Raw genomic sequence first — 14,888 nt, forward strand, 5'->3', positions numbered from 1 at the left:
AGTTTTGGAAACACTTATCTGCCCCTACAGAAAAAAAAAAAAAATCACCAGAAAACTCTAAACCTATTAAAAAAAAGAAAACAAAAGAAAAGAAAAAACACCTTTCTAAATCAGATGGCAAGATTTTGAGGGTAAAAGATTTTTTGTGGGTGATTAAGTATTTTTTTTTCATGCAGAAACCCTTGTGATTTGATACATTACTGGCAGTGTGAAGCTAAGGCCATGTGACTAATATTTTAGCAAAGGAAAAAAAAGTCAGGTAATTTTATAGTAGCAATAGTTTCTTTTTTTATTTTAATATACTTTAGGAAACAATATACAAAGCTGCGCTTTCCTGCTATTTTCAGATAACAGCAGGAAGCTCCAATTACACAAATTTAGCGTTTTGTGATGGCTAAGAACAGCAGTCAGCACCAGACTTGAACAGTTAGCTACAACACAAACATCCTTCCAAATGAAATGTAATAGCAAGACAGGTAAACCAGGGTTTAACAAATGACAACCACTTGGGAAGTGACTTAATCATTCTTGTTGAATTTCTTATTTCATTAAATATCTTATACACAATTTCCTGTTAATATGTTTTAAACAAAACCTCCCTTAAGGAATTATTTCAATAAAGTATAAATATTCAACAAGAACAGTTCGGATAAAGAATCCCCAGGTAGTTCAAATTCTAATGTGCATTGACCGAAGGAAAAGAAAAATAACAATTTTTGTTTGTTTTAACATGTTTATTACAACAGATACAATTCACATCTGACTAGCTCTGTTTCCTCTTTCCCCTCCCACAACCATGTTCATTGGGCCATTTCCTTATATTTGAGCAATCAATGTACTTTAAGCACACATGCCTGTCCAGCAGTACTTTTAAGTCCATTCTTACGGGGTGCAAATGGATTTCAATAATTTATACAAACAAGTAGGTTATGCTCAATCACTGCAATTTTAAGCTACTGTACACAGGAATGAAAAGGTTATAGAAAAGTGCCATAGCAACAGTGCCTTAAGAAAGGAGATAAAGAGGAGCCTTAAAAAAATGGATAAAATCAGAATTTCAGAGGGAAATGGAACACACGGGAAATGAAAAACATTTCTCTGCAAAACAAATGGAGAAGCACTGCTCTTGATCAGGTGCAAGTGTGGAAACAGTTGTTTCGTATTTTGTACACTGCCCATATGGTTCAAAAATCGTATCCTTAGACACAGATCGCCTGGCGCTTGCACTGAGTTTTTGAAAATGCAAGATTTCTGAATGATAAATTAACCCCCCCAATTTTTTTTTTTTTAAAAAAGCTAATTTTGCAGACAGGTTTACATGTAAAAGGCTAGGTATTTAGCCACCTCAGCATTGATTAGTTTTGGATGTCTAAGCTCTGTTACACATGGCTTCCCATGGCTTCACTCTACAAAACATATTTACAACGTGAAGGATACATCTACAAGAAATCTACATTTCAAGGGTTTTACAAATCAATCTTGTATCTTTCCCCTGAATTGACTTTCACAGACCCCATCCCCTTGTCATTTCCTTTGCCCACCTTAACGGTCCAAAGTCTACTTAAATGCAGCTCAAAAATGTTAAGACTGGGCAACAGATTTACAGTTCCTGTTCTCAAAACCATGTGCAATTATTCACATCTTCACACCATGAAGGAATTCTGATTTTTTAGCTTTTCAAGTTCCTTAATTTGTTGTCTCAAAAATAGTATCCTGAAAAATAAAAGAAGACATTAGAATCTGTGTATATATACAAATATTACTGAAAACCCAAACTTTTAGAATTACAATTTTTTAAATTAAAATAAGTGATTTCTGCCGGGCGCGGTGGCTCACGCCTGTAATCCCAGCACTTTGGGAGGCCGAGGTGGGTGGATCACCTGAGGTCGGGAGTTCGAGACCAGCCTGACCAACATGGAGAAACCTCGTCTCTACTAAAAATACAAAATTAGCCGGGCGTGGTGGCACATGCCTATAATCCCAGCTACTACGGAGGCTGAGGCAGGAGAATTGCTTGAACCTGGGAGGCAGAGGTTGCGGTGAGCCGAGATTGTGCCATTGCACTCCAGCCTGGGCAACAAGAGTGAAACTCCGTCTCAAAAATAAAATAAAATAAAATAAAATAAAATAAAATAAAATAAAATAAAATAACATAAAATAAAATAAGTGATTTCTAATTAAGGCAAAATTTTTTTTATAATTTAACTATAAATTAGTTTATAGTTAAGACAAAGTAAATATTTAATACATAATATCTATTAAAGTATCAGGATGGTGAACGGATATTTTAGTTTTCTAATTATTTATTTATTTATTTATTTATTTTGAGACAGAGTCTTGCTCTGTCGCCCAGGCTGGAGTGCAGTGGCACGATCTTGGCTCACTGCAACCTCCGCCTCCTGGGTTCAAGCAATTCTCCCTGCCTCAGCCTCCCGAGTAGCTGGGATTACAGGCACACACCACCACGCCCAGCTAGTTTTTGTATTTTTAGTAGAGACAGGATTTCAACATGTTGGCCAGGCTGGTCTTGAACTCCTGACCTCAGGTGATTCGCCCGCCTTAGCTCCCCAAAGTGCTGGGGTTACAGGCGTGAGCCACTGCGCCCAGCCTTTTCTAACAATTTCTTAATAATTCCTTTGGCTATATAGACTTAAAATTTATTACTTTATAAACCGTATCATCACAAAGAAAGCAGTAGCTATTATACATGAAATAAACCTATACTGCATGTTTTCTGGCCCACTATATAGTAAAGAGTAGAATTAACCAGGTGTAAGAGATTAATCATTTAGAAGAGCAATTCTCAATGTAGATGTAGGTACATAAAAATGAAGCCAAAAACCAAAAATTGAAACACACAAACCCCACAGTTACCCAGATTCCCATGAATGTAAAAATATTTCCTGTTTTTACTCCTCTCTTCTGGGAACTATAATATTTATTGCCTGTAGACATGAATTAGGCATAATCAGGCTGGCTTGATATTTGCCTGTATATACTGTTTCCTAAGATGCAATAATGAATTCCTAAAAGTAGAATGATGTAACAAGCCAAAATGAAGTTTATGTTAGAATTACTTTCAGAGCAATCTGAGAGTACAAGAACCCAAGTTGTTACTCAAAGAGTACCTCTAGATATTTTAGTAACTATAAATAAACTTACTTTTTCAAGTTGTACTATAAACTCTATTTGGTATTCACTAAATATTTATGGTTTCTTGACAAGATTAACTCTACCTGTAACTCTGTGACTTGCACAGACAGGACATAAAGCCACTGCCAAGTCTGTCCTCAATTCTGTAATAGGCATTAAAAAAAAAAATACCTATGCTATTATTATTGTGACGTAGATATTCTACTTGAGTGAAACACTAGATCAAGAAATGCGACACAAGAGTTCAGGTGAAAAATACTGAGACAGCAGATACACTAAACTTGCTAGACAAATTCTTTCTATACTTTTCAAGACATCTATTGGTGATGCAAGGACAAATAATCAGAAATTTCAATGGAAACACCCTCAGCAAGAGAGAACATTTATAATTAGTTGTGGTCAATATTTCATTTTTTTAATATATTATTGCAGCTTATGGAGTTATGAGAAAAGTCTAATGAAGCATACATCATGGGTTAAGAGAAAATCGACAGGCTTTATCCATCACGAGGAATATTAATAACTTATGAAAATGCAATGATAGAATGTGATCAATGTATCAAAGAGAACTTTACATTTCATAAAATGTCATTTACATTCTTTAGTTCGATTTAAGAATCATAATCCTGAGCAACATAAAAATGTATTTCAGTGAAAGACTTACCTTTGCTCTCGCAAAGTTGCTTGAATTTCACATACTCGGACTAAAGATCTTAAATTTTTTAATTCAGTACAAATTTCTGACATGTGAATAGTTCCCATGTTATGCGCTTCTTCGCGTAATCTTGATGCCTGTAATTAATGAACAAAACATAAAATATAAACATTAACATACACAAAATAAAACATTACATTTCTGAGTAAAATTTTATATTTAAGATTAGAGAATAATCCTTCTCCCTTAAATACACAAAAATGCTGGTGAATCTAATGGGGAAAATTAATTTCTTTTAAGAAACTGTCTATAAGGGTGGAAGGTACTTATTTTAGTATTTCTCTTCCAAGTTGGAGAAAATAGGATTTCCAATCTGAAGCTAATACAGCACTAAGAAAGAATGACGCATAATTTGTGGTTAATAAAAGATGCTGGGTCAGCCAAAGAGACTGTCATTTCTGCAAGTTCAGGAATTAGGTATTGATTCAAGAGCCTCACTATACTCCTCTCTATGGTAAGACACACGACATATTCTCTGTAAACTTCTGAACACCCCAGATGGTCAGTTATCAGATAAAAAGAGGCAAATCAACAGTAACTGGAATGTCCTAAGGTGTCTCACCCCAAAGCAAAATAAAACATTTTTTTTTGTGGGGGGGAACAGAGTCTCACTCTGTCACCCAGGCTGGAGTGCAGTGGCGCAATCTCGGCTCACTGCAACTTCTGTCTCCTGGGGTCAAGTAGTAATCCTGGTGCCTCAGGCTCCCGAGTAGCTGGAATTACAGGTACATGCCACCACGCCTGGCTAATTTTTGTACTTGTGGTTAGAGATGGGGTTTCACCAATGTTGGCCAAGCTGGTCTCGAACTCCTGGCTGGCCACAAGTGACCCACTTGCCTCGGCCTCCCAAAGTGTTGGGATTACAGGTATGAGCCACTGCACTTGGCCAGTAGATTAACGGTGCTAATGGATTCTGAAACTATCAGAGCAGCTGAGTGGAAAAAGTACACTGGCTTTGAGCCACATCACTGTGTTAATGGGGTGACCTTGGGATCAAGGTTTTATGGACTATTTGGTCTTAAGGACTTCAATGGCAAAATGAGAAAACTCTATCTACACTGCTTAGCTGTTTTAAGAAGCAGAGAAAATAAATATAAGGCACTAAGCACTGAGCTAACTGCTGAGTACCTGACAACAGGGGCTATAATTATGTTAAAATATTTTGTAAAACCAAAAAAGTTACCTTATATGTCAAATATTTTTTAAATGACTACAAAGTTAGAGATTTGTTATTTTAAGTATTGCTTGAATTCAGTGGTCTACATTAGATTTTCTAGAAGTTGATTAAGTTCTGTTTTGCTAATCACCCAAAGGTAAAATCTAGGCTGTACGTTAACATACCTGCTTCTCTGCATGATCTGCAGGCCATCCTTGAACGTGTTTTATGAGATTTTCACTGAAGTGTGCTGCTAGTGCAGGCGTTAATGAACACGTGGATCGGGCAGAAGAATTCTGTGGTACAACTGTTGCATTTGATGCATTACTACTATTAGAAGTATGATTGGGACCAGGTGAAGGACTTCTCTGGCTACTAGAAAACAGAATTGAATGTGTAATATGTTTAAAAGTAGTTTCTGGGTATCCTTATCCTATAAACTGCATGTTAGTACCTTTTATTAACTTAAAGATATCCAAATTCCTAAGAAAAATTTGTTATTTTAACATCAAATAAAGAGAATTAACAATCCAAAGTATATTATTCCTCAAAACACTTTAGGGGGAAAAAGCCTTTTTAACACGACTGTCAGAGTCTAATGTAAACTGTACTCTCCAAATCTGAGAGCAGAACCTGTTAACTTTGTGTACCACAAACACTAATAAGAATATAACTAAAAAATGGTCACATTTTAACAGCTATAGATATAATGCACATCTGAAGACTGTCTCATATACATCTAGGTAAGGGGAAAATATATATTGCCTTTGTTCAACGTCAGAACTGCTGAATCAGAGGGGGAAATAATGTGAAGCAAAATACAAACATTTTGTTGGATAGCACTGAGCAAGCATAGTGGCAAAACAAAACCAAAAAAATAACACTCTGAGATTGTTTATCTTCTTTTAAAACTGAATGGTTTGGGCCAGGGTTGGGGATATGGTGGCGAGAACCAAAAAATTTAATCACCCAAGTTGATCTCCTACCTGCTTCACCAGACTTGGCTCTGAATGAATTTCAGTTATTTCCAAAAACTAAATCTCCCAAAGGATGAAGAGTTTTCATCACTGAGGATATTTAAAATAATACTGCAGCCTCTAAAAACAATTTAAAAGAAGAATTTCCCAAAAATGTTCTGAGCAATGGCAACATTGCTGGAGTAAGTAGACAGCTTCCCAAGGTGATTAGTTTGAAGGGAACAACTCTCATTTGGAGGTATAAGTTCTGAAATGCTTGTTTAGAAAACAACAATAAAAACAACAGTTCAATTATTTTGCTACCTCATAGCATGAAATAAAAAATAGGAAAATCAATCAAATGAAAACCATTCATTCAACAAATGTCATTTAAAGTTGTGTTGTTAATGAACAGAGAAAAGTGCTAACACAATACAGCAGTATAGAACTATCTAAAAGTCATCTGTATAGGGTCACAGTTAAGCTACTGGGAAAGCCTGACATACATGGGAAACATCGGCCCAAGTTTTAGATAGGAGACTTTGGCTTTCATCAATATACTCAAACCAAAACTGCTATGAGGAGGTTACAAAACAATGTAATTCCAACAAATATTGTAAAATCATGTGCCTTTCTGGTACAAGTATCACAAATCTTTACCCCATCATATTCCACTGTGTAAAATTTTAAAGAGCCACTTTCTTCAAAATAACCCGGGCTTTACTACTAGAGATAATAACCTACCTCTTGTATACAGGTTTGTCTTTGTAAATTTTACAACATGTAAGCCTACTTTAGAGTATTCATGGAGTTTAAAGTTGTTATATTTTACAGATACATCTTCAAACAATGCAATATACCAGTATACTATCATTAAACAAAACAATGTGGTCTCAATATACAATATCGACCTACCTTGAGCGCTGAAGACTTCGAGGAGAGACCGGTTCATGACCTTGCTGCTTGTCAGCAGTTACAGGCTGCTGTGTGGCTGACTGTGACACTGGTCCTTGCTTAACTACTGGAGTACTAACCTGAAATGTCAAAATCTGGTGAGATGGTCTCCAAATCTAATCCACATCTCTCCCCCCAAAATCTAGGTAATCGTCTTAGAACATGTAAAATATGGTGTTTTAAAGAAGACTGTCAAGTTCTAAAACTTCGATATCTCATTTCTTTGTAAAAATGGCCCAAGGTCATAAAATTACTTCCCTATCAAACCAGTGTAAGAAACTAGCTCTCCTCCTTTACAACTCAGTTTTCTTTCCAATACATTATTATCTCTTCTGATTTGTTACTTTTATATCAATAAAAGTAAATATGTATGCTACCACATCATACACATATGGATGCTTAGATTTTAATGACATGGAGAAACAATGTGATTCGGCTATCAGAAAATGAGTTATGGCCCATATAAAGTTCATCATGAGTGTTTTTCAAAGAGATGTTACTCTACAGAGGTAGACTGAAGTCCATGATTGCCCATCAGGATACATATTATATTCAGAAGCCACAGAGAGAAAATAAACAGTTTAAAATATAAGCTCTAAATTGAGGCACAAAGGCAGATGGAGTCCTTTGTGATAAGCCACACCTCACTGCTGTTTTTCTTTTGGTGGGGTGAGGGGATATGATTAATAATTCTCCCTAACAAATCTTGAACGTCCTGCTTAACTTCTGAATATTACCTATCAATTCTAGTCAAGTCTTATAAAGAACATTTTAGTAAGCACTAAAAGCTCAAATGTTCAATTATTTTAAAAACAACTTGAAGAAGTTTTCCGAACACAAAAAACTGATAGCTATCTGTTTAAAGGACTTTTTTTTTTTTTTCTTCGAGACAGGGTCTTAGTCTGGTTGCCTAGTCTGGAGTGCAGAGTGACGTGATCTTGGCTCACTCCAACCTCGAATTCCCAGGCTCAGGTGATTCCCCCACCCCAGCCTCCTGAGTAGTACAAATTGCCATGCCCAAATAAGTTTTTTTTTGTTGTTGTTTTTTAAAGACAGAGTTTCGCTCTCTCGCCCAGGCTGGAGTGCAGTGGCGTGATCTTGGCTCAACTGCACCTCCACTTTCCAGGTCAAGTGATTCTCATGCCTCAGCCTCCTGAGTAGCTGGGATTATAGGTCTGTGCCACCACGCCCAGCTAATTTTGGTACTTTTAGTAGAGACTGGGTTTTGCCTATTGGCCAGGCTTTTTTCAAACTCCTGGCCTCAAGTGATCTGCCTGCCTCAGCCTCCCCCAGTAAATTTTCAAATTATTTTTGTAGAGATGGGGTCTTGCTGTATTGCCCAGGGCCTAACTGAATCCTCCTGCCCTGGCCTCCTAAGTGCTGTAATTATGGGTGTGAGCCACTGCGCCCAGCCTGCTTAAAGGAGTTGAAATGCTCAGTTTACAAGTGACTATAAAACCAATACTGCCACTTATTTCACTTTTAACCACTATTTACTATACTCTTAAAATATCACCCTGAAGAAAAGTTCTAAGCTCCAAAAATAACGTATCTTTTGCTGAAACTCACATTTTAATTCTTTCCTCCTTAAAATACTGGTGAATGATAAGGAACTGCATGACAAACTAACAACTGTAACTTGGAATTTTAAAAATCAATCTAAATTGACCCTAAAACATGCATTGATCAATGGCCAAGGTAGGGAAGGGATGAACAAACGGGAAGACTTAAAAGCTGACCAACCACCTCTTTCAAGTTGTATTTCAATGCATTTTTATTTTTGGGCTGCTGCTTAAGATCTTACAAATAATTATTTGGCATTAAAAAGTCTGAAACAGCCCACTGTTTCAAAACTACTCAAAAGAAATTCCCCCTATATTTACCATTTAGCCCAGAAATTTTCTAACTGCACCTATGGAGCCAACCATGTGAGATTCTGCTAGGACAAATACAGGCAATATAAGCTTAGTAAAATGGGTCCCTGTATTCACAAACACCTAGGTTTCAAATTCTGACTCTACCACAAAAACTAGACTTAACTGACAGTCTGATTTTCTTATCTATTAAATGAAGCAAGTGATGCTCATGATGTGAAAGTTGAACATACATTAAGTTCTTAGCACAAAAACTGCCTCATTTTTGAAATACAAATATGGCAAAGTTGCTGGAAAACATGTTCACTCATGTCTTTTGAAGTCTGAAAATTCTACAAATATTAAGACTCACAGTATACCCTCTTTATCTCACTCTCCATGTGACAAATCCCAAAACCATTAGGGAACAGACTCAGATGGTGTATTAAAGCAGCACAGATTCAAAGCCCCCCTCTATCCCTCAGTGAACTGAGAAATTCTAGGCTGCATCTACTATCATACCTGTCATCCATTCCACCACTACACCTCATTCTCATAGAGCTTTTTCTGTAACAGAGTCTAAAATGTTATTGATTTTCCAAAAGTAGTTTCTTTCCCAAATATCCCTCAAAGGTGACATACCTTTGGCTGTGATGAAACAGGAGGAGTACTGATCAAGGGTTTGATAGGGACTGTGTTAGTTTGAGGTGTGCTTATTCTTGGAGAAACATATGATCTTGGGGATGACGCATCAGATGTTAAAGACATCGGAGACTGATTAGATGGCTGGGCTGTAAAAGAGGGAAGCAATTAATTTTAAAGAAAAACAAAACAAAACAAAAAAACTAAGTCCTTTGTAATATATGTGGTAACAATCTTTGTATCACTCTAAACCCCCCACCCCCATATTACCCAGAGAACACTTATCGGAATAAATCAGAATCTGACCTTCTCACTGGGCCACACTGACTAAGTGAGCTGTGTGTTCAGAGGTAAGCACACCCAGTGTGGCCCACTCTCCTTTATGTGGCTGGAACAGGAAGCTAGGCCTGAACCTATTCTCACATGGAAGGCCTCCTCACCATCCTTATTTCTTCTTTCTTATTCTACATTTAGGCCCAGGTATCCCACGCAGTCTCCTGCTCATGAGGCTAGCCAGAGGGTTGCAAGAGTCTTTGCACCATTATACTTCCATTCCAGACAAGGCATTCCTGCTGTTTATCAGCTTTCTGACAAAGTGACCCTTTCACTTCCCATTTGCTCCTACGTGTATCTCTCTCCATTTGGATACCTTCATGAAGAGGGATATCTAATTCAAGGCAGAAAATGAGCATTTCCATATTATCCAGTCAAAAAACATCTAACGTCAATCTGAACCAAACTTCAACTCTTCAAATACATGCAATGTTCACAAAGATATATGGCATATCATAGTTTACTTTCAGCTTTGGCATAAAAAAACTCATTAACAAAGTCTGAATTAAATGCTGTATTAAATAATTACAGATTTGATGGCAATACCTTAAGACAAATGTCAAAACTTGCTTCATCTAAAAAGAAAGGAAATAAAAATACTACTGTATATGCCAGTGTTACCAAAAAAAAATTGTAGCTAATCTCTTAAAAAACAAACAAACAAAAAAAACAGAAGAAAAAAACTACATACAAAAAGGGCTATTAATTCCAAAACAAAATCAAGATACCACTGTAGAGATATCTAAGATGAGTAAGAGTACCTTGTGTAGAGAGCTGAGCAGCTTGAGAAATCAGAGACGTTATGTTGAAAGCAGATGGTCCAGCAGTAAGAAACTTATGAATTATAGACTGCAGAGAGGCTTGTGTCACAGCTGCTGTAAGAACTAAAAACACATTATTTCATACATTCGTATAAAAACAAGAGGCTTATGTGGCATTAGTAACAACTTGACAAGGAAGAGAACCCACAAGAAACTGGAATATTTCAACCTAGAACTCTCAAAATAAAAGCCTACTAGGAGTAATACAATGGGTCCCAAGATTTGTAACAATCTGAGGCAGAGAAAAAGGAACTTAATGGGTTTACAGTAAAGGTAAACCAACAGAATTTCTTTTACACTAATAAATTAAGATGATCACCTGAACAAAGTCTCTCTACAAAATTTAATGAGTGTTCATTGGAACTTCCAATTACGTCAGAAACCTATTTGTGAGTGTTCAGTATGTTATATGAAATTAACTGGATAAACGATTGCTATTTCATATGACTGCCTTTTTAGACAAGCTGGCCATTCAAATCCTACATCAAGATCCACCCTAATAATCTAAAAATGGATAAAAAAAGGGAGTATTGGCTGGACATGGTTAGCTCACACCCAGCACTTTGGGAGGCCGAGGCGGGAGGATCACCTAAGGTGAGGAGTTCGAGAGCAGCCTGCCCAACATAGTGAAACGCTGTCTCTACCAAAAATGCAAAAAATTAGCTGGGCATCGTGGCAGGTGCCTGTAATCCCAGCCACTAGGGAGGCTAGGGCAGAATAGCTTGAACCTAGGAGGCTGAGGTTGCAGGGAGGCGGAGGTTGCAGTGAGCGAAGATTGTGCCATTGCACTCCAGCCTGGGCAACAAGAGCAAAAACTCCATCTCAAAAAAAAAACCAAAAAAAACCCCCACGTATTTAGAAATACCATGTATTTTTGATGTGTTAGATATTTTATTATTGACATTAACTATTATTTCTTCAAGCATTTATTCTGGAGACAGGGTTGTGCAATCACAGCTCACCACAGCCTTCACCTTCCAGGCTTAAGTTATTCTCCCACCTCAGCCTCCCAAGTAGCTGCAACTACAGGCGTTCACCACCACGACTGGCTATGTTTTTGTATTTTTTTTTTTTTTGAGACGGAGTCTTGCTCTGTCGCCCAGGCTGGATTGCAGTGGCCTGATCTCGGCTCACTGCAAGCTCCGCCTCCCAGGTTCACGCCACTCTCCTGCCTCAGCCTCCGGAGTAGCTGGGACTACAGGCGCCCGCCACCTCGCCCGGCTAGTTTTTTGTATCTTTTAGTAGAGACGGGGTTTCATCGTGTTAGCCAGGATGGTCTCGATCGCCTGACCTCGTGATCCGCCCGTCTCGGCCTCCCAAAGTGCTGGGATTACAGGCTTGAGCCACCGCGCCCGGCCTGTTTTTGTATTTTTAGTAGAGATGGGGTTTCACCATGTTGCCCAGGCTGGTCTCAAACACCTGGGCTTAAGTGGTCCACCAGTCTCAGCAAGTGCTGGGATAACAGGCATGAGCCATGGCATCTGGCCTCCTCAAACTATCTAAAAGCCCCACTTTGCCTAAATGAAACATTTACCTACCATACAAGAGAACTGTGTGGTTAGAGAATAAAATAAAAATACAAAGAAATTAAGGACAGTAAGAACAGACTAATGACCAACTAGCCTGAGATAGCTTTATTTTTAGGATAAGAACTTAACCACTTAACACTACTTTTAAGTATATTATGTGAAAATGTACACAAAAAAATTGATCATTTTATTTTTATTTATTTATTTTGAGATGGAGTCTTGCTCTGTCAGCTAGGTTAGAGTGCAGAAGCACCATCTCAGCACACTGCAACCTGCGTCTCCTGGGTTCAAGCGATTCTCGTACCTCAGCCTCCTGAGTAGCTGGGATTTACAGGCATGTGCCATCACGCCTGGTTAACTTTTGTATTTTTAGTAGAGACAGCGTTTCACCATCTTGGTCAGGCTGGTCTCAAACTCCTCACCTCAGGTGATCCACCTGCCTTGGCCTAAAAATTGATCATTCTCAACAGAAAATTTTGCAATGCTCTTAGGAATTAACAGGTGACTCTGAATAGTTTGCAAATTAAACCGCATCTATTTTTATTCAGACTTTTTCAAAGTGGCTGCCTAAATATTCTGAAACATAAATAGCATTACTGAAAAGCAAGGCTGGAATTAAATAATGCAATTCACCAGAAAAAAATGGCAGTATTTTATCTAGTACCCATCTCCTCCCTTCTCAGAATTTTTTAAAAGTGTTTTAAGTAGCTACCCGAATTCCTACTTTTCTAGTAATTAGCATATTTTAAATATTCTGAGTAATTATTTATACAGATTTTTTAGAAACATACCAGAAGTTTTTATACCAATTTCAACAAATGCTCTACTGTTTTGATGTAAAATTTCACCATAAACATTACATACATAGAATGGCTTATCTCCCAGTAACTACCAGATGCCTAACAAGTATTGAAAAATATACACAAGATCCAAGCACCACTAACTCAATTATACTACCAATGGTCTTAAACTACAATGGATATAAATTTCCAAACTCAAACCAAAAAAAAACAATATTCAACTATAAATTTCAAAAGAAAACAAAGACCATTCCTAAACTGAGGATTTTACTACTTACATAACTTTGCACAATGCAAATAAATTTTTAAAACCTTACGAAGATTTACCTTCATTTATTTTAGATATGTCCACATTAGAATTATTAAGCTGCAGCGTGGCTTGCAAAGCAGGAAGCAATTGTCTAAGAAGATTTGGGTCCTGAAGTAAGGGAGGTATTGGTGACTGTGGAACAGGAGAAACAGGGACCGCTGAAGCAGATGTTGGAGGTGCAGATGTGGGGTTCAGTCCAGAGGCAGAAGATGTGGAAGGAGTTGTGCAAGAATGTGATACGGATTTGTCTCCTGATGTAGATTCTAAATAAAAAGACAATAAGCCTGAAAAATTACTTGAATAGAGAAAATTAGAACAAACATCAAAAGAACATCTCTCATGTGCCAGGCGCCTAACATAAGTAATCTCATTTAACCCTTACATTGGCGCACACAGAGGATGCTCAGTAAACATTCAAGTGACTAGAATAATGATTTAGACATTTCTCACCCTACTTCGTAGGTAAGAAAGCTGAACAACAAAAGTCAGATAAACCTGAAGCCATAAAACCTGGTAAATCATACCCATATCTGATTTGAAAAGTACCAATCTGTCCACTAGCAACGCTATCTCAAAGACAATTATTTATTAACCACATATTCAAGTAAGCTTCCATTAGGATAAAGGGACAATATTATTCTACAGAATTTAATTTATATCTCATAAAATAAGGTGAAAAATGTTTATGGCCACAATAACAACCTACCTAAATATGACATTGGTCTTAACACAAATCAGGATAGGTACCAAGGTGGTTACAACCAGAATGGGCTAAAGACATGATGAGAAAAGACTTTTATACTTAATAACTGAGTTTTGTAACTACATACTTCCCTTCTGTAATTCAATATATAAGCCAATGAGCTATTTGTTTCAATTAAAGATTATTAAAATTTAAAAGGACACTTTCATAGTAAAAACAACCCACCTTACAGTATTTAGAAATAAAGGATGCATAAAATATGCATGGAAAATTATTTGAAAGTTGTTGTTTCAATTATTTATATAGATTTAAAGTACCTGTAATCAAAGCTCCAAGAGCACTGTTAATAGTATTTGACAAGCTAGTAACATAAATCCTGAAGATTCCATATCCTGAAGAAAAAGAACACTGCCAGCAGGACATGTCCTGCCAAATTTTTTAAAACTTACATTTAAAACAAAGCCAGTTAAAGGTAGACTGAACTTTTGTGCAGGTATTTAAGTCTTTAAAACTATTAGAGGAAAACACAGAAAGGTATCTGTAACACCAAGCAGAAGACGTGTCAAGTTACAAAAAGCAAAACAATTGTATTCAAAGTGGTAATCAGAATATTTAAAGAACTTCTATAAGTCAAAAAAGACAAACTGTCCAATAGAAAAATGTACAGAAGACATTATTTCAAAGAAGGAACTTGAATGCCTAGGAAATTCAAGAAAAGATGCTCAACTTCATTATCAGGAAAATGTAAAATAAAGCAACATAACCCTTTACACTCACCATAATGCAAAAATTTAAAAGTTAGACAATACCAAATGTTGGCAAAGAGTAATGAGAACATTTACTTAACATTTCTGGTGGATAATAAATTGATACAACCACACTGGAAAGTAATTTGGCATTATTTCGAAAAGTTGAAGAGACAAACACTACATGACCCAGTAATTCCCCTTTAGGTACACATCC

At 36.9% G+C, this 14,888-nt stretch overlaps 1 protein-coding gene across 4 annotated transcripts in view; it reads right to left on the minus strand.

The window, feature by feature from the left end:
• Positions 1–263: 263 nt before the first annotated feature.
• Positions 264–14,888, minus strand: part of WAC (WW domain containing adaptor with coiled-coil) — an 88,862-nt gene continuing 74,237 nt past the window's right edge. For 3 of the 4 annotated variants that reach the window (XM_025395755.1, XM_025395756.1, XM_025395752.1), the window contains 7 exons: positions 13,240–13,485; positions 10,524–10,646; positions 9,430–9,578; positions 6,896–7,014; positions 5,210–5,399; positions 3,818–3,945; positions 264–1,713 (listed from right to left, as the gene is read on the minus strand). In XM_025395755.1, the coding sequence (XP_025251540.1) occupies positions 1,644–1,713; positions 3,818–3,945; positions 5,210–5,399; positions 6,896–7,014; positions 9,430–9,578; positions 10,524–10,646; positions 13,240–13,485 (1,025 nt within the window). In that variant the 3' untranslated portion in view covers positions 264–1,643. The remainder of the gene's footprint in view (positions 1,714–3,817; positions 3,946–5,209; positions 5,400–6,895; positions 7,015–9,429; positions 9,579–10,523; positions 10,647–13,239; positions 13,486–14,888) is intronic. The other variant, XM_025395754.1, reaches the window with a different exon arrangement.

Source organism: Theropithecus gelada, chromosome 9 (genome assembly GCF_003255815.1).
Source record: "Theropithecus gelada isolate Dixy chromosome 9, Tgel_1.0, whole genome shotgun sequence".
Classification (NCBI taxonomy): Eukaryota; Metazoa; Chordata; class Mammalia; order Primates; family Cercopithecidae; genus Theropithecus; species Theropithecus gelada.